At 37.0% G+C, this 27,226-nt stretch overlaps 1 protein-coding gene across 4 annotated transcripts in view; it reads right to left on the bottom strand.

The window, feature by feature from the left end:
- DPYD (dihydropyrimidine dehydrogenase) overlaps nucleotides 1-27,226 on the bottom strand; it is an 831,034-nt gene that overhangs the window by 13,742 nt on the left and 790,066 nt on the right. For 3 of the 4 annotated variants that reach the window (XM_082686464.1, XM_082686465.1, XM_082686467.1), the window contains one exon: nucleotides 10,473-10,616. The exons of the other annotated variant lie outside the window; for it this stretch is intronic. In XM_082686464.1, the coding sequence (XP_082542590.1) occupies nucleotides 10,473-10,616 (144 nt within the window). The remainder of the gene's footprint in view (nucleotides 1-10,472; nucleotides 10,617-27,226) is intronic. 4 annotated transcript variants of the gene reach the window in all.

A 27,226-nucleotide genomic window follows, 5' to 3' on the forward strand; every position in this document is an offset into this window, starting at 1 on the left:
TGAATGGGATGCAGTCCCCAAAAGTATCTATCCATATCATTCATTCCCTCCATTCTTTAAAGTGTTTACTCAAATGCCATTTAATCAGGCAGGCCTCTCCTGACCAACCTCCCTAGCAATTCCTATTCTCCTAATCCTGCTATACTTTCTTCCCAGCACTGAGACCATCTGACATGGTATGCATTCACTTGTTTACTCGTTTGTCTCTTTCTCCTTACTAATATGTAAGAGTCAAGAGAGCAGGGCTTTTGTTTTGTTCACTACTGAATTCCTACTGACTACATCAGTGTTGGACCATGGCGGGTGTACACTCGTGATTGCTGGATGAATGACAAAGTGAACGTAGGGTGAATATGACAATGTTTGCCAACTAGAGGTTGGAATCTCAGTGGTTACGTGTGAAAGAGAAAAGGAAACAATACAAGGTGTTGTTGCCAAGATGAGCAGCTTTCAGACCTGTGGACACTTCTACATTAAGACTTCCTTCTGTTTTAGTTCCCCCCTCCACATTATCACTTCCTTCTGGTTATTCTCCTATTTTTCCCCCCTTGGTTCTTCTCATCTGCTTCCCCAGAACTTCCTTCTCCCATGTAGGGTATGAGGCTAAGTAAAAATTATAAATAGATGTGAAGCTTCCATCTTAGGTCTAGCATGTAGTAGGTAGTCAAAGTGTCCTTTATATCCTCCAACATGGGTCCCTAATTTGGTTGAGTTCTTTAATTTCAACATGCTCAAATTTAAATTTTCATCCTACATCAAAAAAGGGCATTCAATCTAAAAACACAAAGAGCAAATCCTGGCTCATTATCTTTTCTTTATTTCACTTAGTGGGACCATAGAAAACCTAATTGTTTTGGTCTCCTTATTCTTAACTCCTTACTGGTCCTTGTCCCTCAATGTCTAATGAGAATCACCAAGTTCTAAAAGGAGAATTAACATGACTCCATCAATTTCATCCCTTCCTCTGTCTCCATAACCATGGCCACCCACCAAATCCAGGACCATATTTTGGATCTCCTGAAACATTCTAGATCATAGGGCTCCCTTAATTCCAGTTCCTCAGAGAAGACCTCCTTTGCTTTTTAGGTTTAAATTAAGGTCTTCCTATGAAAGAGACTGCATACATCCTGTATTTTTCCATATAGTTTGTATCACAAATATGATTTTATATTATTAGTGTAATACTTTGCTTAATATGTTTCTTTCTCGAGTCTGTTTCTACTTCATGAGGACAGAGGCTGTGTCTCCTTTATTTATTATACTATAGATGTCCAATTCTTACCACATTGCTTGTCTCATGGTACGTATGCAAGAAAGATTTCCTGGAAAATATATGGGTTTCTTCAAAACTTCCAACTTGATTGGCCTCTAGAGCTTTATGTACTCTTACTTTCATTCTTGAGTTAATTTTATTGAAAAAAATGGGAATGGAGAGTCACCTTAACCTATTATCTCCTTCAACCTGTCCATTCTTGACATAATAACTAATAGTAGGTAATATTTATTTAGGATATATTTGATGCTGGCTAAAAGCATTTCATACATTGACTAATTTATAACCCCATGAGGAAGACTTTTATTTTCCCTGTCTCACAGGTAAGTTAACTGAGGCAAGTTCATGCAGCTACAAAATGGTAGTGCCATAATTTGAACCTAGGCAGTGGGACAGAGCAGTTCCATGCTTAATGCAGGAAACTCATCCTCCATATAGGTAATCTGTTAAAATCTTATGAACTTCGCTATGTATTTCAGTGAAAGAAAATAGATGAAGGCTTCTTATGGTTGCTTTCTTTAAACATAGCTACTTACTAAAATGATACTAGTAAGCCCAAATTCAGTTTCATTAAATGCATATGGCATGGCACGCAGTAGGTAGAAAATCATAAGAGATGTCCTTTCCCTAATGCCAGATTACTTAATGTATTATCTGAACTCCATCCTCAACCTACTTGCCACAGATATAGGTTTCATAATCACACTCTTTCTGATAGCTTTAGCTATTTTCTCAGAGAAGACAAGCTCATGCCAGCCTTGATTATCCTAACATATAAACAAACCAACCCTTCGCTCTACCTGATTTTTATCTTCCTGTCACTTTCCTTCTGATCAAGTTCAAGTCTAGAAAAGAGTATTCCATTAACCTTGTTCTTATTTTCTCAACCTGCATTAATTCTTCAATTTACCATTCCATTGAAGCTGCTCAGGCCAAGACAACTAAAATATGAAGGGTGTGAATGTTAGCTGAGGAGTTTACCTTAAGATGTGGGAATCTTAAGGAAGGGGTTAAAAAAATCAGATTTGCATTTTTGAAAGAATATTCCATAATTGTTGGAGAATGTATTAGGCAACAATGACAAAAGAAGGTGGGAGTGGTAGAATATTTCAAAATTCCGTGAAAGAATATGTAAAGAACTGTATTAAGGTCTCCTTGGAAGGAGAGGACAGAGGAGGAGGGAGACATGAGAGATAAAAATGACAGACATTGGTGAATGTACCCTGATCCCATTCACGAGTGGGATGAGCAACAGAATAGAATCTAGGCTGAATTTCAGGTTTCTGGCTTAGGAAAGAGAGTGGTCCTCAATGTTCACTAAGACGCACAGCTCAGGGTGGAGAGCAGTTTGGTTGGAATGATAATCAGTTTAGTTTTAAGTATGATGGCCCTTGTGCTCCTTTTTTAGACTGGAGGTATCCAGAAGATAGTGGCCTGCAAACGTCTGAAGCATAGAAAAGAGAATGTGATAGAGAATAGTTGAGATGACATGTAAGAAAAGTCTAGATTAATTGTAAAAGGAAATGATACAGAAATTAGGAAACAGAGAGATGAATATAGACATCATTATCATTTAGCCAGTTATGAGAGTTAAAAAACTTGAATGTAAAGCAAGTCATGCAATTTAAGATACATTTTGTCACTGAGTCACAATTTGAAAGATGAGGGGCCACATGGAAGCACAGATATTGAGATCTTGGGATGATTGTCTATTTGGGGGGAAAAGTCTATAACCATACTTGATACTTTAAAGCAACAAAAAGTTTAGATTAATTAGTCAAATGTCAATACTAAAATTCTAAAAGAATGAGATGGGGTGAATATTTATGATCTTACACTGGAATAAAGCTAAACTAAGTAAATAAAGAGAGAAATCACAAGATACGCTTTTGCCTGATATAACTACATAAAGTTAAAGCTGCTCTACATATGTATAAAAACACTACAATACAAATTATGAGACAAATGGCAGTATATAAAAAGTTTATAAAAAATATGAGCAAAGATTCCAACAGAAAACTGGTCTAAAGAATGAGTAGTAAATTGACAAAAGAAGAAATGGTCCAAAAATTTATAAAAACATGCCAATCTCACTACTATTTAAACATTCAAAATTAAAGAAAAGAAATGAAACACTTTTTTGAATATTACATTGGTTAAAATTAAACATAAATTCATTGTTGACGGGTGCCTAAGAAATGGGCCTTCCTGTATTTTTTTTTTAAGATTTTATTTATTTATTTGACAGACAGAGATCACAAGTAGGCAGAGACTTCCTGTATTTTTTGGTGGCATGTAAATTTGCACACTCTTCCTGCAGAGCAATTTGGCAATATGTACTAAAAGACCTAAAATTTCACCTGTGATTTCTCTTGAGAAAACAATAAGACCTCTATGCAAAGATTTTGATACAATGATAATTATAATAGCATTATTTGTATACAATTCTGGAAACAGCCTAAAGGTTTAGCAATGGGTTACTTATTTCTTTCTCCATGTTTTTATTTAAATTTCAATTAGTTAACATACAGTATAATGTTAGTTTTAGCTGTAGAATATAGTGATTTAACATGTGCATACAAACCCCAGTACTTCTCATCACAATAACTGCCCTCCTCAATCCTCATCACCTACTTAACCCATACTCCCTGCCCACCTCCCCTCATCAGTTTGTTCTCTATAGTTAAGAAACTGTTTCTTGGTTTTCCTCTCTCTGTTTCCCTCTCACATTCATTTGTTTTGTTTCTTAAATTCCACATATGAGTAAAATCATATGGTATTTGCCTTTCTCTCTGACTGACTTATGTTGCTTAGCATAATATTCTCTAGGTCCATCCATACCATTGAAAATGGCAAAATTTCCTCCTTTTGTGATGGCTGAGTAATATTTCGTTGTATATATATATATGCCACTTCTTCTTTATACATTAATCAGTCAGTGGACATTTGGGCTATTTCCATAATTTGGCTATTGTTAATGCTACTATAAGTATTGTGGTGTATGTGCCCCTCTGAATCTGTATTTTTGTTTATTTTGCTTTACAGTGAAATGTTCTGAGTATATCTGTTAAGTCCATCTGACCCAATGTGTTATTCAAAGCCACTGTTTCCTTGTTGATTTTCTGCTTAGATAATCTTTCCATTGCTATAAGTGGAGTGTTTTAAGTCCCCTACTATTGCTGTATTATTATCAATGAGTTTCTTTGTGTTTGTTATTCATTGCTTTATATACTTGGGTGCTCCTATGTTGGGAGCATACATACTTAAAAGACCTTCTTGGATATGCCCTTTTAAAAATGATATACTGCTCTTCTTCATCTCTTGTTAACAGTCTTTGGTTTAAAATCTAGTTTGATATAAGTATGGCTACTCTGGCTTTCTTTTGACATTCATTTGCATAGTAAATATTTCTCCACCTCTCACTTTCAATCTGCAGGTGTTTTTAGGTTTAAAATGAATTTCTTATAGGCAGCATATAGATGGGTCTTAGTTTTGTGGTTTTTTTTTTTTAATCTATTCTGACACCCTATGTCTTTTGATTAGAATATTTAGTCCATTTACATCCAGAGTAATTAATTACAGATATGCATTTAGTGCTATTTTATTGTTTGTTTTGTCACTGGTTCTGGAGATTTTGTCTGTTCCTTTCTTGTCTTTGTCACTTTTGGCCTCTCCTTTGCACTCCAAGAATTCCCTTTAATATTTCTTGCAGGGGTGGTTTAGTTGTCATGAACTTCTTTAGTTTTTTGTTTGTTTCGGAAACTCTTTATTTCTCCTTTTCTAAATAATAGCCTTACTAGATAGAGTATGCATAGCTGCAGATTTCTCCCATTCAGCACATTGAATATGTCATGGCACTTTCTTCTGGTCTGTCAAGTTACTTTGGAGAGATCTGCTGCTAACTTTGTCTTCCCTTGTAAGTTAGGAACTTCTTTTCTTCTGTCTTCCTTCTTTCAAGATTTTTTTTTTATTGCTATATTTTCAAATTGAATTACAATATGTCTTGGGGTTGGTCTGCTTTTGTTGATCTTGATGGGTGCTCTCTGTGCCTCCTAGATCAAGACGTCTGTTTCTTCCCCCTGGTGAGCAAACTTTTCAGCCATCATTTTTTCAAATAAATTTTCCAATCCCTTTTCTCTCTCTTCTTTTTCTGGGACTCCTATTATACAAATCTTATTACAGTCCATGGAGTCACTGAGTTCCCCAAGTTTATTCTCGTTTTCCATAATTATTCTTTCTCTCCTCTGTTCAGCTTCATTAGTTTATCTTCTATATCACCTATTCATTTCCCTCTTTCTTCCATCTTTGTGTTCATTGAATTCAGTCTGTTTTAAATCTCAGTTATTGCATTTTTCATTTCTGATTTTTTTTTTAAATCTTTTACCTCTGCAGTAAGGGTGTCCCTGAAGTCTTTCGTTCTTTTCTCAAGCCCAGCAAGTATCTTTGTGATTTTTTGCTTTAAATCTCCACCAGGCATATTATATCTGTTTCAACTAGGTCTCTGGCCATTACCTTCTCTAGTTGTTTCATTTGGGATGAATTCCTCTATCTTGGCATTTTTTCTAAGTCTCTGTCCTTTTCTCTGTGTTGGAAAAGCCCATTATGGTTCCTGCTCCTGAGAGTAATGGCCTTATAAAGAAGAGGTCATATGGTGTCCAGGGCCTGGTGCTCCAGGAAGTGTCTCTGGTGTGTGCTGTGTGCACTCTGCTGCTGTGTTTTGGGTGCTCTATCCTTTAGGCCAGTCTTCTGCAGAGCCTTCCCTTGCTGCAGTGGGCAGTGTTTGGTCCTTGGCCAGAGTTGGGGAGTTGTAACTAAGTGTGCTCTGTTCTGCTTGGTTTTGTTTTGTTTTAAGATTTTATTTATTTATTTGACAGAGATCACAAGTAGGCAGAGAGGCAGGCAGAGAGAGAGGGAGGGAAGCAGGCTACCTGCTGAGCTGAGAGCCTGATGCGGGGCTCAATCCCAGGACCCTGAGATCATGACCTGAGCTGAAGGCATCCATTGAGCCACCCAGGTGTCCCTATTCTACTTGTTAAATGAGATCTGATACTACTTCCATTAGAACTGAAGCCCAGAAGAATTCTCTGTTTGGGTATGGATAGGAATTTCTGCTGGTCTTCTGGGGAAGGGGCCTGCCATGCTGAGACTGAGGCAAACTTGACCAAGATGGGCAGTACTGCCAGAGCACAGGGGTATGGGACCTGGTACAAGCAGGGTAGGCAGCCAGCATTGGACCTGTGCTGTTTACTGCAGGTCGTTCTGTGTTCATGCTAAGGGGGTGTGGAAGACCATGGCACCAGCCAGCTCCTTTGTCCTCAGAGAGGGGCTGTGCTTGCTGCTCTCAGGGAAGCACTCTGAGGAAAGCAAATAGTCTCCCCCACTGTGTGTCCCAGGCATTTTTCAGATCACTGTTTCCACACTGTCTGCCTCTGTGTTGTTTGCCTGCCTTCTCTCTGGGAGCAGCACAGTGCCCTCCAGGCTCTAATAAGTTACTTTTAAAAAGTTAATAATAATTTCATATTATAAAATCCTATGAAACCATTATTTCGATATAAAAGTGATATATAAATTATTGTGAAGTTTTTATGTAGCAAATGTAAGAATATTCTATGTTTACTTTAATATATGATATTTAAATATAAAAATGACTAGAATTTTATAAATCTAAGTTTTCATAGTGGTTGCATAAGATCATGGGTAATTTTTACACTAATCTTTGCACTTTTAACATTAGGAAAAAAACAAACGCAACTATGGAATGTTGGAGAGAAGTATTTAACTTTGCCCAGTAGTCTCATTTTACAGGTTTCTTACTGGATATTTGCCCCAAATCAAGTGATTAGTAGTACAACTGAGACAAAACCCATGTGTTAAAATTCCCTTATTAAATGTTCTTGTATTCCATGTTGATGTCTTCATCTTCCATGGCCTATCTCTAGATCTATTTCATACACTTTCTAAAATGGATCCAAATTTTTATAGCTCCTATTATGAGTCAATCTTTTGAATCTCTTAAGCCAGCAATTCCCAATTTCATTTCCATCCCTCATTCTACCACTGATGACTATGTGACTGATTAAATTATTTAATCTTCACTTTTCCTTAGTTTTCTCATCTGGAAAATGAATATAAAGACAGTACCTATCCCAGGTATTGTGAAAATCACATGAGATAAAACATGGATAGCACTTGGAACAGCAGAGGCACATTAGATGTACTCGTTGCCATGTATTTCCATGCTTCCAGGAGATGAACTTTCTTTCCTACTCTTTCTTTCTTTCCTACTCTGGTAAGAATGTGAATAAACGTGGGTCTATTAGAGGATAACTGATCTAATTAAAAATGCAATCATATGGGGCACCTGGGTGGCTCAGTGGGTTAAAGTCTCTGCCTTTGGCTCAGGTCATGATCTCAGGGTCCTGGGATCAAGCCCTGCATGGGGCTCTCTGCTCAGCAGGGAGCCTGCTTCTCCCTCTCTCTCCGCCTGCCTCTCTGCCTACTTGTGATCTCTATCTGTCAAATAAATAAATAAAATCTTTTAACAAAGGCAATCATACATGCACACACACACATCATGGATCTAGAAATCAGGAATCATCTGAAACTGGGGTTCTCTGTGGAGACAGGAAGAGATCTCTGTATTTTCTTTCTTCCTCTAAAACATATGCTCCTCCTACTCTATAGAAAGCCTTATAGAAAACAAGATAAAGTGAGCAGTCATTTTTTTTAACAAATGTAATTCCTCATTTTCCAAAGACATAGTTGCATTTATAACCATTATTGCACTAATAATTAAAAGTTGTACTTATAACTATTTATAAGTGAAAATGCTAACCCCAAGAAAACAAATAGGCAAAAAACAGTCAAACAAACAAAAAATTCAACCCACAATTACCAGCTACCATTACGTTTTTTGACAGGGCATACCATCTCCCTAGAAATGACAACAGATAGAATGAGTATGACATCCTGGAGAGAAGCCAAAGGAGTGGAAAATCCACTAGACACTGGGAAAATCTACCATAGCAGTCCTTTAGTATATCAGCACTATTATTGTTTTTGGTGCTGGGAAGATGGTATCTACAATGTCATGAGGCTCATGCAATGTAACACCAGGGATACTTTAATTTGGATAACCTCAAATGAGGAGGCTGAGGAGTGGAATGTAAGTTTGCATTGTTTTTAAAGACTTTCTCTCCTTCCTTTCTTATCTTTTCCTTTCTTTCTTTCATTCTTTCTGGGAGAAAGAGAAGGAGAGGGAGAGGGAGAAGCAGACTCCTAGCTAAACACAGAGCCTGATGCAGGGGTCAGTCCCACAAACCTGAGATCAGGATCTAAGCCAAGATCAAGAGTCGGATACTTAACTGACTGAGCCACTCAGGCCTCCCTAATTTGCACTATTTTTAATAAGACCTATCCATCCTTGATACTTTAAAAAAATGTTACTTTCCTGACTTCACATTTCTTTGGTTTATTTAATTCTGCTGAGTTTGATATTTTACTTGGATTAGTGACTGACCAGCTTGAATTCAACTCTAGTAGGCTTTTTCTTTGTTCTGTTTTTGTCTTGCTTCTAGGTTATCAATATATTCCCTGAAGGAACAGAAGACTAGAAAAGGTCAAATGCTTTTATAATCACCTTGCACTTTTCTTTCAAATATAAATAATATCTTTCTTTCTATTTTTTACATGTCAGGAAAAGATGAGATCTTACATTTAATTCAAGTTAATTTAGAAGAGACATGGAAGTGGGACAATGCTCACTTAACCTCAAATCATATAATAATTATAGCCAAACACAGGGCTTGTGAAGAGCTGAAGGATCTGGTCTTCTCTTTATCATCAGTGTCTAGTTCATTCTTCTGGTAACAAATAATGCTGGGAAGATGGTATTCGGGGCTATTATGCTGTTAAAAGTCCCAAGTGTTCACTTTATTTAGAATTATGGTATTGAAATACTGGTAGAATTTGTGTTCAACCACTTCTATATTTTCTTTCAGAAGTCTGAATCACTTAAATTTTGCAACAGCAAGTGTAAACCCCACTGTTTTTGACATAGGACACATCTTTTTTTCTCTCACAGGCAGAGGGAATTTTGAAGGTTCTAGTTCCCAGGTGACAGATAAAGATGAATTTCTGGGAGGTTCCCCTGAGAGGTCTTAAGAGCAAGATTTTCAGCTGATACTTCAAACAGAAAATGGAAATGCAGGAGTAGATTGTCATTAAATAGGGAAGAATAAGTTTCAGTAACTGAAACCACATTAAGTGATGGTGATTTCAGGGATAATGGAGTTCTATAAGTTCTATAACACCTCCCTTTTCTCTCATTAGGACAATTCCATTTTGGGGAAAGTGGGCAGGAAGGAGGTAGGTGTGGTTATGACAGGGCAACCCAAGGATCTTTGTAGTGATGGAAGTCTTGTATCTCAACTGTGGTGGTAGGAAAAAACCTACACGTGTGGTGGGATTGCACAGAAGTAAACACACATGTATGTGCATATACAGACATGTGCACAAAAATAAAAAAATTAAAAATCTGAATAAGATCAGCATATTGTATCGGTGTCATTATTCTGGTTGTGATATTTGGAAGAAGTTACACTGGGGAAACTGAGTAAAGGGTTCACAAGACCTTTCTGCATTATTTCTTAACTGTATGTGAATCTGCTACTCTTTCAAAATAAAAAATGCAAGAAAAAAATCAAGAAATATAACACATCCACCATTCCATCTTCATGATAATTCTTGCTATTACCCAGCAAATCAAAGTCTCCTGATTCCCCAATTCATAAGGCTTTCTAGAGACTCAATCAGACAAAGTTTGTTCAAATTGATGCTGTTGGATATTAATCATTTAGTTGTATTATATGACTAGCATATCTTTTGGATTTAATTGTATATGAATATAACTTTAAAATGACTACGAGAAGACAAAGAATTCACCTTAATATTTCCTGGCCCATTTAATACATACAGAAATTTCCATGAAACACATACTTGACTATATTCTAAAAAGTATAAAATATGCAAATAAGAGGCTAACCCTTATCACCATAGACAGATTTTTTTTTAACTTTTATTATATTTTTAAACAAAATAAATTATATACTTACCCAGTAAATAAATAGTTAATCTATATTGAGTTATATTGTATATTTACACAGCAATATAGTATATATATATATAACTTAATTTTTACCTTGATGGTAGGTATAGGCTTTTTGGGGATAAAATGCTTCCTCTCAAATGGTGGCAAAGCTGCATTTTGTTCTTTCTGTCTAATCTTGTTCTCTGCTATGATTTCCTTGCGCTGCTCAAGATAAGGTCCAAAACTTGGTAGTTTCTAAAAGGTAAATGCACAAATAAGAAAGCGTGTTAACCCACAGAAGAGAAAAATGTGGGGATATTAATACATAAGTATTATCAACACACAAATGTGTGTTTTGAAATTGTTCTTATATACTGTAACAATGTCTTCATTTATTTGAGACTCATTAGGTATCAGATTCCATTAATTATTAAAAAGAATTAAAGAGTGCAATACTTTTGCCAAATATATACATATTAAATATACAGACATTGGGAGAAGGAGAGAAGTGAGTTGGGGGAAATTAGAGAGGGAGACAAACCATGAGAGACTGTGAACACTGAGAAACAAACAGGGTTTTGGGGGGAGGAGGGGTTGGGTGAATCTGGTGGTGGGTATTGAGGAGGACCTATACTGCATGGAGCACTGGGTGTGGTGCATAAACAATGAATCTTGGAACACTGAAAAAAAATAAAATTTTAAAAAATACACAGATGTTAATTAAATATATTTCTAAATGGAATAAAGTTCACAATGGTAAACTAAATCCATTCACTTAAAACGGTAGCTATTAGACCATTTGTTTGGTTCGTATAGACAGAAGGTAAAACCTATTGATGCTTTTTTTCCTCTTCATCAGGTTTTTAGCACAATATAGACACAGCCATAGTCCCTGACAAATGCTTTTGTCAATAGCAAAGGTACTTTGCCAAAGTTCTAATCTGTATCTCTATTTTATTGTGTTCAAATTCTTACTACATCTCTTTAAAGACTGTAACTAATGTTGATTGCAATTTACTGGAGTAGCTGAAAAACAAAATGGTAAAAATATTGATTTCTCCGTACAGAAAATAAATTTTATTTTGCATGAAGGAGGCAAAAATAGAAATGAAAAGCAGAGGAAATATCATAGGGCTTAAACAAACTCCATCAGTATTCAAAATCACATCATGGAGCTTTAAATCTCAAGGTTATTCAACTGTACTTTACAAAGTTCATTTAGAAAGATACCTGGGTGTAATGGAAAAATGCTAAGTGGTTTCAAGTTAACACGAATATGCCCTCATACTATTCATTATCCCACAATTATTCCCTCTTCACTTTTGTCCTTCTCCTCTTCTAGAACCTTTGATCTTCACTTTTACTGACACATGAAGCTGGTGATAAACATCACTAAATTCCAAATGTTCTGTGTCCGCCTATAACCTGGAATTGCTGGGTCTCTTTTCTAAGACTGCAGAAACACCCTTTCTTCTCTCTCTCTCTCTCTCCTACAAAATAAAGCCCATTTATCTAGCTGATAGAGGCTTGGAAAACTACAGCACTCCAAGGTCATCCTGATCTCTGACCTAGCAAATACTTCGGTGAAAAATCACACTTGTTTTGAAACACTGGCCTCCACCTGCCAGGTTGCATAACGTCCCAGGAAAATGAGTTCTCTAGTCCTTTAGAGATGTTAGCAGGGTACGTAAGTGAAACTTAACCCACACTCCAATTCAGCCAAACTGTCCCTGAAAATTTATATTAGCAGAACATATTTATGTGGAAATATCTAAGATTGTTACTTCCATTCTCAATTTACTATAATTATGTCAGGAAGTTGAGCAAATGGAAGCAATGTTATGAATGCCAAATTATTTATATACAATTAAACTAGAACTCTATACTTCATTCCTATACCTCAATGCTTTCCTAAATTACAATATGTAATGATTTCAGTAATATGAAGTAATATGATGAAGGGACAGAATATATTGTATCTATTTTACCATAAAATAGGTGATGCTGTCTTGTTAGAAAACATCAAATCAATGAGTATAAAACAGATCCTCAACATTTATCACATAGGCAAGCCCTTTTAATGTAGAATAGATAATGCTTGTTTGAAATGTCCTCTTTTTAAATAACCTTTTCTTGGGGCAGATGAGGGTGTTAGGGATTATATGTGATGTCAAAGTTCAGATAATATGGGGTTCAGATAACATCTCATAAGGTGGTAAACGCATGTCCACATGACATCACTCTTGTCAGAGTATCACTGTTTCCACACTTCGCTTCTATACCAAGAGCACTAAATCCTAAACTTATATTCTTGAAGGTTATAAAAAGTCATTAAATGTTGAAACAATTGACCTCTGGCTCTAGTAGATTCCTCATGGTGGCAAGCTCAATGAAACGCCGAACCACTATCCCGATTCCCTGAGTCTTACCGACTGAGCACTCTGATTCCATCCAAGAGTTCTATAAATGTTATTCAAAAGAAATCATTCCTGGAACTTTTTGATCTATCTTCTTTTAAATATAAACCAGAGGAGACTTTTTTTTCCCCATTTAGAATATTCTTTATCCAAAGGGAAATAAAATAATTAAGTTTAAATTGTGATATTTTCAAATAGTTCCAGTGATTATAATAATAATAATAGCAATAATAATTATAGTATTTGAAAACCCCTTGGTGCTGAACAGAACACAGCCTGAGTAAACATCTAGCATCCTGATATTTTCTGTAGTTTTTTTTTGTGGTTTTTTTGGGGCAGTGATTGACCACATTTGCCTTATTTAAATTATATTGCCTTTCTATGGCTAACAGAGCTATGAGTATAATGTGATAATCTTTTCTACTTAGTCCTAAGGAGGAGTTCTCAATTTAACATAAAGATTCCTACAGGATTTTCTTTGTGTGTTAGTTAGAGCAGTCAATGGAAAAGAAGGAAATCTCTTGCCAATATTTTTTCTTTAAATCGAAAGCAACTCACACATGATACCAGTGACTGCCCTCTCCAAACTTCTACCATTCATGTCCAAGTCAAATAGGCTCATTTGTGTGTAGTTTCTCACTGGTATATGGAGGTCCCAGAGACCAGGTGTAGTGCCAACTTCCAAAACATCAAGGCTGCCATAGATTTTGCTTTCTGCAAATTAGTATAAGAAAGTTTAGTGCTTTTTAAGAAATTACTTTGTTACAGAGGAGCCTGGGTGGCAAAGCTGGTTAAGCAACAGTCTTGATTTTGGCTCAGGTCAAGATTTCAGGGTCGGGTCTGGAGATCGAGTCCCATGCATCTGATTCTCTAGTCAGTGCAGTTTGTCTGAGATTCTCTCTCTCCCTCTCCCTCTTCTTCTTTCCCTGCTCATGCTGTCTCTGTTTCTCTCTAAAGTAAATAAATAAAATCTTTTTAAAAATTCCTTTATTACGTATTAAGAGGGCTCTACCATATCTGAGTTCTGAATATTTTAAAAGTTAAGTTTTCTGAAAATACAAAAGATCAATTCTCTCTTGCACCAGACGACCACCTTTACACACACTACACTTGGCCTCAGGTTTGTGTTCTGATCTTGCCAAAAAAAAAAAAAAAAAAAAGAAACAAACAAACAAAAAGCACAATAAAACTGAGAATGAGTGAAGACAAATGCATAGTTGGCTGGTGTGTATGTGTGCAATCAGTGATGATTAATAAAGCATTTAGTTCAAATCTCTGCCTGAACATATAGTTAATTGATTTCCTATTGCAGGAGGAGAAGCAGCAGAGCCTGACAGAGGCAGCAGCAGGAGCTTTTCCTCTTCATTCATTATTTTCTTACAGAAAAAGTTGTAGCCCGCGGTAACTCAAAGAAAGGGGTTTTGAGCGTCATGCTATATTTCTTAAACAAAGAAAAAAGTTCTTTATGACTATCAAAAGCTGCTTTGTAACTGATGAACTCAACAAAGCTCCGAAATGGTATGATTTTTGTTTCAATACTTTCTCCAGGGATTCATCATTGATGAATTTGTTCTCACCAGAAAAGCTAAATCCTACTCATTTAAAGATAACAGTATCTCACACTAAAACTGTCTCTATCCAGATATAAAAAGCATTACATTGCCGATAGAAAAGTGACAACATAATGAATCAACAATGATATCTTAAGCCAGCAAAGCTTTAAGGTAAAGCAGTCCATTTGGATTATAATTTATTCATGGATCAATCTAAAGGTAATTGAGCATATTATGAAGTAGAAAAGCATTCTTGTTTCTAATAGAAGCAGGTACTGGTATCTTCCAGTTTAAATTGCATAATTTTCATGAGAATGGCAGCAAGTTGGCTAATAGCAATGGTGTACAGTGCTATAATGGATCAACTCTATTTTCCTAATCATACTGCCTTATCTGATTGGAAACAATAACAACAAGAAAAGTAATTACTTGACAGTCAAATGGTAATAAGTTAAAAGAGGATTTCAGGTTTATACTGAGTGTAATCTACCTACATAGGTATACACACGCATATATAAAATCACACATATACACTAAGTACAATATATATTTATATATATATAATACTCAATATAAACCTGAAATCCAAATATATATATATATATATAAAATTGTGTGTGCGTGTGTGTATAATATACTTGTGCATGTGTATATGTATAAATATATACACTGACAAAGAAATAAGTTCAAGGATATATGTCTCACAACTATCCAAGAAATTGCTTTTTTTTTTTACACAAATCCAAGAATTGCCTTTTTTTTTTTTTTTTACAAAAGTCCACATATGACTTAGTTATACTATTTGTATTCTGCCATTTATTCAACAAATACAGTATCAAACACTAGCTCTGGATCAGAAACTGTCCTGTACTACATTAAAGGTTAAATAAATTCTGTATAATATGTGTACATTTAACAATGTTACACATTTTCTATGTATCCCTTGCCATACATTAAGGGTACTGTCAGCTTGAATTATATATTAAATATTTCTGGTTATTGCAGTTGTCTAAAGGAATGATAAACCAAACTTCTTGGAAAACTGTTTGATCTCAATTAAATGACCATTAATTGGAGATTAAAAAATGAAGAAAATAAAAGAGTTACTCTTTAAAAATAAAACAACTCACGAAGGCAAAGGAATACTTTTTAGATACTCAAAATATACAGTTTGGACCCCAATGGCTGGGAACATGGGTTCTCTGAGTGTGTTTCTAGCATACCTTAATTTCAACCACTGTGTGCTCAGCATGACATACATAAGGGAAACAGAGGTGAGAAGTCTCAATTCTGTTCTGTCCAAATTCAGTTACTTTTCTTCTTCCTTTCTCTGAATTATTAGAGTAGTGAACTGCTTACATTTGATCCTGATTTTTATTTCAAAATCCATTTTAGCATGGCTTAGATTCAGAAACTCAGATTTTTCCTGTAACTGATATGTAATGCTTAATCACTGACATAACAGTAAGCTGTTTTTCATGATATTATCAAATTTGGACAGTGGAAAACAGTAAAAGACAAAGAGGAAAGGACCATCTACATATTTCATAATACTACATGGTGCCCAGTGGATAAATGGGGACAAAGAAGTCGGACATGCAAAATACCTGAAATTAATGAAATACAACTATTAGTTGAATCTGGCAAATTGAAGAATACAACTTTTGATAAACTATCTGATGTCTGAGTCAGTCAAAAGCGATGACAGTTCGTGCTTCTCAGTGACAGTAGAAAGCCAACATTTGCATAGCGGTTAGGGTACTGATTTAGAAGTAAAATTTGCATTAAAATCACAGTTTTACACTCATTAGCTGTGTGACTATGAGCCAATTACTTAACCATTCTGCTACTAATTTTCCTTATCAATGAAATGAGAATGACAGTATCTAACACACGATGTTGATATAAGCATTAAATGGAATAATATTTGTAAAGTGCATGCCTGCCAATTTATTCCCATAAGCCTTAACTGCTTATATTGCATTGTGTACCATGCTCCATATTTCCATGTTGGCTATTACATCCCCTTTGCTAGGCGAGCCCCTGCCAGTCTTTTTCATCTGTTACATGCCCATTTGGCATTGTAGTCTCAGCTTGGTTTTCATAGCATCTAAGTAGTCTTCTTAACTGGCTCCCCTCCCCACAGTGTTAGGGTCCCTCAAGGTGCTCCAGAGCACACCTTAACCCCTGCACTCCCCACACTGCCTTCCCCTGGTAGTTTATGCCTCCACGGTCCCTGCTTGAGGTCCTAGAGAGTTACTTTTGATCCAGCAGATACTAGGTATACAAGATTTTTTTGAAGCTTAACAAATGAATGAATGAATATCTTGAATGTATTTTAAAAACCCAGCTGGTTTTTCGAAATGTCAGATAACCTGAAACATGACTTTCAGAAAAAAATGAATTTAAACGAATACGTCCATTTAACATTAAAATCAAATGCAGTAAAAAAAAAACCCACCATATTTATACATACATAAGAGCTGTGATTCATAAACTCAAAAACATTTACAAAGTGCCAGACACTTGAGATGTATTTATAAAAGACAATCTGTGACCTTATAGAGAACCTATAGTTAATCTATAGAACCTATAGTTAATCACAACTGCAGTCCTCCGGGACAAAGGCTGGGGCACAGGTGACACAGAGTGCTAGATAAGCAATGACAATGCAAACCTAACCCAGGCTGAGGGGTCAGAGTGTTTTTTTTAGAAGAGCTGACATCTGAGCTAAATTCTGAAGGATAGGTTGGCAAATGGTGAAGATGGAGGTGTGAGGGCCAGGAAAGGGGAAGAAAATCCTCCCAGTGGAAGAAACACCAGAGGGAGAAGGGGTGCACTTTGGAAGAGGTGCCGGAGAGCCAGCGGACTGCTAACCCAGTGCTCTCTGTTTAATAAGATAGAAGAGGGCGAGCAGTTTCCTCTGTGAAGGGAACCACATCAGAACATACGTAAGGAAGAATGTCAATCAAGAGAAGAAAATCTAACATGGATAGAATGCTAAAAGAGGATGACAGAGGGAAGACCTGCTTTTGGTCAAGCACTGGGGAGGTGCTGGAGCCACAGAAACAAGAAGGAGGAGGTTCTTTTTAAAAGCAGCACATGGCTTTGGGAGGAAGACTGACTCATATTGTTGGAAACTGAGGTGAGAAAATTATTATTTATACTAAAATATTATTTAAATGATGCCTATCAGGTTCCTCTAAAGAAACAAATTTATGAGATACCACCTCATAGCAGTCAGATGGGCTAAAATTAACAGGCCTGGAAACAACAGATGTTGGTGAGGATGTGGAGAAAGGGGAACCCTCTTACACTGTTGGTGGGAATGCAAGCTGGTGCAACCACTCTGGGAAACAGCATGGAGTTTCCTCAAGACGTTAAGAATAGAGCTACCCTTAATGACTCAGCAATTGTGCTCCTGGGTATTGACCCCAATGATACAGATGTAGTGAAAAGAAGGGGCACCCTCATTACAGGGTTCATATCAGCAATGTCCACAGTAGCCAAATGTGGAAAGAACTCAGATGTCCATTGACAGACGAATGGATAAGGAAGATGTGGGGTGTGTGTGTGTGCGTATGTGGGTGTGCATATATACATATAATGGAATATTACTCAGCCATCAGAAAGGATGGATACTTATCATTTACATCGACATGGATGGAACTGGAGGGTATTATGCTGAGCAAAATAAGTCAATTAGAGAAAGACAATTATCATATGGTTTCACTCATATGTGGAATATAAGAAACAGTGCAGAGGACCATAGGGGAAGGGAGGGAAAACAGAATGGGAAGTTATCAGAGAGGGAGAAAAAACACGAGAGACTCTTAACTATAGGAAACAATCTAAGAGTTCTTGGAGGGGAGGTGGATTGGGGGATGGGTAACTGGATGATGGGCATTTAGGAGGGCACGTGATGGGATGAGCACTGGGGGTTTTACACAACTGACGAACTGTTGAACACTACATCTTAAACTACGTTGGCTAACTGAATTTAAATTAAAAAAGATAAAAATATAAATAAATTCCCACCTGAACCCTCTCCCCAAAACAATACCTTTAGCTTGGAGTTTGGGAGGTGAAGCCTTGTGCATGATTTAGGAGGAACAAAAGCAATGAGATGGCCAAACCACTGTGCCTGAGGAAGGCAAAATTCTGAAACAGGGGGAGAAGAGAGAAGAGAGAGAGAGAAAAAGAAAGAGCAAAAAGCGAAGGAAGAGAGAAGGGACAGACGGGAGCAGAGCCTGGTAGTATGAGGGCTGGGGGACTTTAAAAAAAAAGGAAGGGCTCATATTCAATTTGAAGCTGTTTGCGTTGCTGCAATTGAAATCCTCTTCTCTGACCCTTAAAACTTAAATAAGTCTCCTACGTACTTATATGCCTTAGAGAGAAATTTGGAAGAAAATCAGCAAAAATAGGCTTGAGTTTCATGGTTGGGTGGGCATATAGCTCAAAGAATAGGAACCAACAAGAAGTAAGATTGAGGGAGATGCAGAACTCGGCAAGAAGGAGAATTTATAGCCGGAAGTGACCTAGAGAACATAATCTCCAGGGATTTTACAGCAATTTCCAGAAGGATGGACTGGCTGATTTCAGCTGACATTGGTTCCATAGGCAGTTTTCAGGAAGAATAGGATAAGTAGAGGAAGAGATGCACAAACAGTTTGATGTAACTCTGACCCAAATGAGCACTTAATTCCACTAAGAGATTAAGGGAAATATCTAGTGAAAGGGGAATTTAAAGTGTGACAAAGGGTTATAAAAGGGAGAAATAGTATGTGGTGCTGAAAAGAGATGAGACAGATAAAGGAATGATGAGGAGAGGAAAGAGAAAAAAAAAACAGGATAAACTCATTCTTACAGAGCTAAAATATAGTACAATATAGTACATGACTGGGGAATAACAGGGGTAAAAGCTGGGAAATTTAGGGAGGGCTCTGAATTCCGGGCAAAGCAGCTTGGATATTTGTTCTTCAGGGTATAGGGAAACAACAGTTATTTGAAAATATGCGATTGGATGCCTTCGGTGGCCGAAAGAAGGGTGGGGTGAGGGAGTGAGGATGTTTGTGGCAGAAAGAAGATAATGATCCAACATGACGGAGATGAGATTTTGGTAGAAGCATAAAAGTGACATAGATGGCCTACGAGATTTTTTTATTTGTTTCTTTAAAAAGTCTATGGTACTCTGGAAAATAGAGAACATATATTGACTACCCACCTCAACTCCAACAGCCTCCCATTGATCTTCACCCCCACACTGCCCATGGACTGCTTCACCCCTAATCTCAGTGATTTCTGCCTGACACCACCCAGTTTTCACTCTCTGTGACACAGAATCCTTCTCATCATGATGGACCTCTCTCTTTGCTGCATCTTTCTGCAAATGACCCCTCCTCTCTCACCATCCCCTGCTCAGTCAGAATCTCAAATGCTATCAAAATCACACAAGAGCTTGTGGTTAACCGGTGGCCGCAGAGGTTACAATTTGCAGAAAAGTTCCTTCTCAGTCAAAAAGAACGGGAATTCACGCTGTGGGGAAGCTGGGATTAGTTTTTCTTTCCTGGCACTCTGGAGGACCCTTGCTTATATTCTGTAGTAATGATGAGGTGGGGAGAAGACTCAGGAACATCAGCCTCCTTGACAACAGCTGGGGTGGGAGGTGATTATAAGTTCGACGAGGGAAGGAAATGCATTGTCAGCACCATCTTCATCAAAATCAGCACATTAACTGAGCTTTGCTGTACACCGGGCCCTCTGCAAAGCACGGGAGGACATTATCCGTTCTTTCTTGCAACCCTATGAAGTGGGTATTATCCTCGTCCCTGCTGCAGACCAGATCACAGTTTCAGAAAGGCTAAGCAACCTGCTCCAGCTCTCGGTGTTAACAAATGGCAGAGCTAGAATTCACATCCCAGCCCGCCAGATGCCAGACCCTGTGCTATGCTGTAGCTCACGTTTCTTTATAGTGTTTACAAAGCTCTGTATTAGATAAGTGTACAATATATTTTTGATTGATATAAAGACACATACTACACATATAATCCATTCTTTGAAATCTTCCCTTCCCATTTTTACTCATTCCACAAACTATGGGGGGAAAAGTGTTTCATACAGTATACTGTTTAAAAAAAAATGCTGAACACATACCATGCAAAATATCTGTATTAGTTCAGTCCTGTTTATTATTGGCCTCAAGTTTAATGAGCTCAAGTTAATACAGGTGAAAGGCCAGAGTGTTACATGCAGCAGTTAATGAAATACCATAGAGCTGCTGAGAAAATGATTAGCAGCCAAATGTGAATTTAATATACTTCATTCTCAAGAAGCAATGCCCGCATGGGAGGCTTCTTTCTGTGGGAGGTAATATTGGAAAGAGCACTTGAGCGTTAGAAGATGGGGTTGTGTTCTTAGCCTTGATATCCCCTCATCTTGTGACCCATGGGAGCCAGTGACTCCTTTGGGTCTCAGTTTTCTCATCTGTAAAATGAGTGGTTCAGAGCAGATAATTTATGTAACTTCCAGCAATGTTTTGTTTTGTTTTCAAATTCACAGTTAGAAATCCTCAGGGTTTACAGGACGCCTGGGTGGCTTGGTCAGTTAGGCGTCCAACTCAATTGCAGTTCAGGTCATAATCTTGGGGTTGTGGAATCAAGCTCTGCATTGGACTCTGCACTCAGTGGGGAGTCTGCTTAAGATTCTCTCTTTCTCTCTCCCTCTCTCTCTCCCCCACTGCTCTCTCTCTAAAATAAATAGATAAATCTTAAAAAAAAAAAAAAAAGGAAAGAAAGAAATCCTCAGAGTTTATGACCAGGTGGCATCACATCCATAGTCTTAACCACATCACATCCACAGTTTGTGGATGAAATATTTGACTGAGTCACAAGTTATAACTCTTTTCCTTCTATTTACAGAACATTTCAAGTCTTTTGAAACTGGAAGTATGAATAATATGGACAATATCAAACTCCCAAGGTTGGATGAGTTCATAAACTGTTCTAGGCTTTACTGGTGGAAGGTACAACCAAAGATATCTTCTCTATTTTCTAATTATTAAATAATAAAACCTGTATAAATAATTAAGATAAATAAAATAGTTTTTAAAATGAAGGCTAATATAACCTGTATACATTGAGAAATTCATTTACCACCAACGCTGCACCATAATTATCTTTATACAGTTTGGTTTATAGTTACAACTCACCTGGATACATTCTATACAAATGAACCACATGAATATTAGAAGTGGATATAAGTGATACCAGACATGAAATTGCCAAGTCAGTAAGAATAAAACATAGACACACATGTGGTTGCATTTGATATGCAGTTACAGGATGTTACAGGATGGGAGAAAATGGAAACTTTTACTGAAGCAGTGCAATACAGAGCGATCACTGGATTTTGGGATCAGAGACCAAGATACTTGGTCTCTAAGACAAGTCACTTGCCCTATGTGGACCTTGGTTTTCACCTGCATAAAATGGAGATAGCAATGACCATTCTGCCTACTTGCTCTTCAAAACGACTGTTTGAAATAGGAAGGCACTAATAGATTATTAAAATACAGCTGTTACCATTTTGAAAACTATAAAGCAGTACAGAAGCAGAGTGTTATTACAGTGAATGTGATTTGTATTTGTGTACAATTTTTTTTAACATCTTTACAATGTAAAGATGAAGTGAGTATTCTGCATTATAAAAGTGTCACAAAATATTAGCCTCACATAAAGAAAGACTTCCTAAGCTATAGTCCTTCCAGTGCCTTTGGAGAACTTTGGATGAAATAATTTGCTTTGGAAATCCACCTTCAAAATGCTACTGCTTTCATGGCTAAATATTGCATAGAATGTCAAGGGCAAAAACCAATGAGGGAAAATGGAATAAAAATTACCCCATACAATGGGATAGAAGCAAAGAAAAGCAGAAAAATGGGGTGATGAGGAAAATGGGACTGCTATAAATATGAAAAGAGCATTCCGGGGTCAGGCTATGTTTGGAGCAAGAGTGGAAGATTAATCAATCTTTTCCATATTTATTCAATATGATACTTAATATTTTCCCTACACAGAAACACAGGGATGACTGCTTTAAGCTTTTTTTACCTGAAAGTGTGGCATAGGGCATAAAATATCACATTTTGATCCAATCAAAAACCCTATTTGGAGTTACAGTTCAGGACATATTGGAAAAAATGATCATCACTTTGATGAAAGTCCATTTTTAGGGCTTCTATGCTAAGCAGGAGATTTATATTGGAGAGAAAATAAAAGGAAGTCCAAGTTTTTAGTTGAAAGGAAAGAAATTTAGTAGGGTGTATTTAACACGGGACAGAATCTTTTGTATGTGTGGCAAAATTCTCCATAAACCACAGCTTTTGCATGCAGACACGGAGATAGCAGCAAACATCCATAAGATAAAATTCATCTCTGTACCTGGGTCATTACTGAAGGCAATCATTGCCCCACAGATTTTGGATTTTCCTCTCTTTTTCTTTTTCATTACTATCTAAATGATACTATAATTATTTATGCATCTCTATTTTTCTGAGTAGATCATAAACATTTTGAGGACAGGATACTTTTTGAAAATGTTTTATCTTCACCTTAGTTCTTCGTACGTAGTTGTCCTTAATTAACTGTTTGATGAATGAATGAGGGATTAACACCAACAAAAAGTTATACTGACAAGAAATTTCAACAACCTCAATGTGTGTGTAGTCACAGCTTAATGCTGATAACTGAACACTTTTCATATAAAACATCTAGACAGGTTATCTCTATACACAAGGCTTGGCAAGAATGAGAATCATCTAATGCTTAATGACCAAACAACTAATTTTTGGCCTCATCCAAAATATTACTTAAACCAATCCCCGATAATAACATTTGCTTTAAATTGTAAAACATCCTCTACAGCCTGACAGATTTGGAGTGATAAGGTATTGTAAGGTATAGTTCCAAGAAATTAATTTATATTCAACGGTGTAGAGCACAACACAAATAATTTCTTTGTATTTTCCTAATTCTTTGCTTAAAGTATTCTATCAAGAAAATAATAACGACCAATTATTTCACTCTCCTGTTCATAAAAATCAAACAACCAAGTCAAATAGAAACAACAAAAAAAATTAAACAACAAAAGAATTTGTAAGCCAGAGTTCTTAAAAACCCATTATTTTATTGAAAATATACTTTGAACAGTTGTGAATCTAGGCAATCATTGCATTAAACATTAAGCTTCCAGAAACAATAATTCACTTGACATCTGTGTGTTTCGTGTAGGCCCTATGGCCACGTAGGCCACACTGCTCGTCTTTAGATCTTCCTGCTCTTGAGTCTATTATAAAGATGAACCTCATGTTTGGCAAAGCTAATACCACAAAATGAAAACAGTTGTCAGAGAGACCCGCCATTAGGCTTGGAGAAGAATGATCTGTACATAATTTTCTGAGCTTCATCAGATATCAGCCAGTGGATGAACATCACATGTCCCTAGAGTCATTAGGACCAAATTTTAAAACTGAATAACACAGTGACGGTACTTCCAGCTATAGAAATTATTTGTGTATATTATCCATTTAATTTTTACAATAATGGAATTATCATAATATTGATGAAAGCTAAGGGCCACCAATGTGGCAAGCACACAAAGCCCAGTGTCACATAACAGTAATGGTAGGGCACAACCAAACCTAGGTCTCTCACCTCCAAGCCAGGCATCTTCTTTAAATTGAGTTCCAGTGTCCTTTCTCAGCTGTTTGGCTGCTGTGTCTCCTAAAATTACTGTATGGCCTATGTTTTAGGAGAAGATACCAAGGGTAAGAGCTAATCAGAAGACATAATAGGGGGGCACCTGGGTGGCTCAGGGGGTTAAGCCTCTGCTTTCGGCTCAGGTCATGATCCCAGAGTCCTGGGATTGAGCCCCGCATTGGGCTCTCTGTTCAGTAGAGAGCTTGCTTCCTCCTCTCTCTCTCTGTGCCTGCCTCTCTGCCTACTTGTGATCTCTCCCTCTCTGTCAAATAAATAAATAAAATCTTAAAAAAAAAAAAAAGAAGAAGAAGAAGACATAATAGGTGCCAAAACAGAGATGATGTCTATCCTCAGGGAGTTTATGGTAGTTTGTAATGGAATGGAATTAAACATAAATAATCCTTAAAACATATACAATGTGTGCCACAGTTTTCAATGATACACATTTATCTGATCATTTAAGGTCAAGTCCTATCAGACAACAACCTCTAACCCTTTCTTGTATCCACCAGGCAAAATCTTTGCCCATATTATCTCAATCATCCCATCGTTTCATTATTTACAGTTGAAAACCGAAGATGGCTACAGAGTATGACTGCTCCCCCCACAACCTCGTGACTGTAATCACAAGTGAGCACGCAGTAGGGCCTCACTGTGTTACTACCGATTGCTCTTCAGCTTCCTCTCTCTACCACGTGACATTTTTTTGCATCCTCTTCTTGCTTCTAAAGCTTGAACTGCCACTCCTTTTCCTTCTCAATTGAGGACCTGCCCTCACATTATCAAGTAAAAATACTTAAGTAGTATTTCTATTCTGCATTTTGTAAATCCCCCTTATCTGTACTATCAACCTTCATCTTTTCTTCTGTTATGATGGGAGGTGCCCTTGCTTTTACAGGATCCACCGAGGGTTCTGTCTTGCATACTGTTTGATCACCGGAAGAAATCGAAATCATCTTCTTTAATTTTTATCTCTGACCATCCCATGATTCACTCTCATTTTCTTATTATTTCTGTTAACATACAAATGTGCTTTAATCCCTCCCCTCCTCAAAACAAATACACAAAACGAATAAAAGAACTCTGTCTCTGCAGCCACTTCCAGGCTTCCTCATTTGCCTAGTTCCCTTCAAACCTGCCTGCAGCCCTGGTAATTGCAGTGTCAGATCTCCCAGACTCACCACCCATTCAACTCCTCAGTTACTTGGTCCTGGAGTTGATCCTCCATTCCCAGACACAGAAATGCTGTGGTGATGGGGCCAAAGACAACCTTTATTTTGCAGATTGGATGGCCACACTTTCGTGCTCATTTTACTTTCTGCCTCAGCAGCATTCAATCAGGATGACCCCCTCTCTCCTTCCTAAAATACTGTACTACTTTTTTTTCTACCTCACTTCTGTTTCTCTGTAATTTTTTTTTTTTCTTTTCTTTTTCTCTGAAACTCGTAGGTTGGAACATCCAAGTCTCAGTCCTAGATGCTCTTTTTTCCCCTCTGCCAGTGACCCTTTCCAAGTGATCTGATCCTATGGCTTTAAATATCGTTTAAGCTATGGCTTTCAGATTTAGAGTTCCAGTTCTGTTCTTTATACTGAGCTCCAGACTCTTATATCCAATGACTTAATTAACATTTAATTAGATGTAGAGTGATCTCAAACTTAACGTGTCTTAAGCAGATCCTTTGTTATTTCACTCCGAACATTCTTTCCTCAATCTTCCCTATTTCAGTTAATGAAATGACTGCTGACCCATTTGCTCAAGTCAAAAACCTAGGGCTATTCTGGATTTATTTTTCCCTGTATCCTCCCCTCTAGAACAACTCCTTCAGCAAAACAACACTCAAAACAACCTAATTCTCTCCACTTCCCACCATCTCCATTGATATGGGTCTAGTCCAAGGCTCCAATATCCCTCACCAAGAACACTGCAGTCAGTAGCTTCCTAACTGATCTGTCTACTTTCTCTTTTGACTTGCTATAATGTATTCTCCAGATAGTAGCCAGAGCAATTGTCTTAAATAGAAACGAGAACATGTCACTCCTCTGCTTAAAACTCTCCAGTGATTTCCCAAAATACTTAAAATAAAATCTAAAAGCTTTGCACTGACTGCAGGCTTATCTGGCTCCTACCTTCCCCTTCAATTTTATTTTTATTTTATTTTATTTTTTTAAAAGATTTTATTTATTTATTTGGCAGAGAGAGATCATAAGTAAGCAGAGAGGCAGGCAGAGAGAGAGAGAGAGGAGGAAGCAGTCTCCCTACAGAGCAGAGAGCCTGATGCGGGGCTCGATCCCAGGACCCTGAGATCATGACCTGAGCCGAAGGCAGAGGCTTAACCCCCTGAGCCACCCAGGCGCCCCCAATTTTATTTTTTAACGACTCTCCTCTTAATTTGCTACCTTGCAACCACACTCGTGTACTTTTTGCTGTTCTTAAAAAGTCTTAGGGCCTTTATGTGGAGAGGAGGTCCTCTAAATTATACTCTGTATATCTTCCTTTTGATAATGATCATATTTTTTATTCCTTTACTTTATATCTCCATCCTTTGTAGAAGATACAAGCTACCAAATAGGATGTTCATAAATTTTGTTTAGTGATGTTCCCCTAGAATTTTGAACAATACCTGGCCCAGTATACATTCTCAAATGAACAAATGTATGGTTAGTAGTATATATAGGATAAACAGTACAGTACTTCATGTTGGCTTTCAATCTTGGTTCCATTATGTACTATTTAACCTGGTCAAATTTTGTTTTATCTTTATAAGATTTCAGGTGCCTCATTCATAAAATGGGAATAACATTTCATAAGGTTGTAGTAGGGATTATATAACTTACATAAAATGTATACAATGAAGCCAGAGCTTGGTAAACAGTAGGCACTTATTCCAAGTTAGTCTTTATCATCCACATCATATTATTATAGAAATCCTCGCAACACATTCTAGTTTTCTTTCTAGTATTAACTTTGCTTTAGCACATTTTTCTATGTGCTTAATATGCTAAAGTAAACATTCCCTCTCCCTCGTGTAAATCCCCTTTTCCAGCTTTTATAAGGTAAATCAATGGCTTAAGCATGTTTTACACGATGGAGAATTGCTTATATCACATTTAGACTGCATACACTCTATAAAGTAAGGATT

Source organism: Mustela nivalis (assembly GCF_964662115.1).
Source record: "Mustela nivalis genome assembly, chromosome: 10".
Lineage (NCBI taxonomy): Eukaryota > Metazoa > Chordata > Mammalia > Carnivora > Mustelidae > Mustela > Mustela nivalis.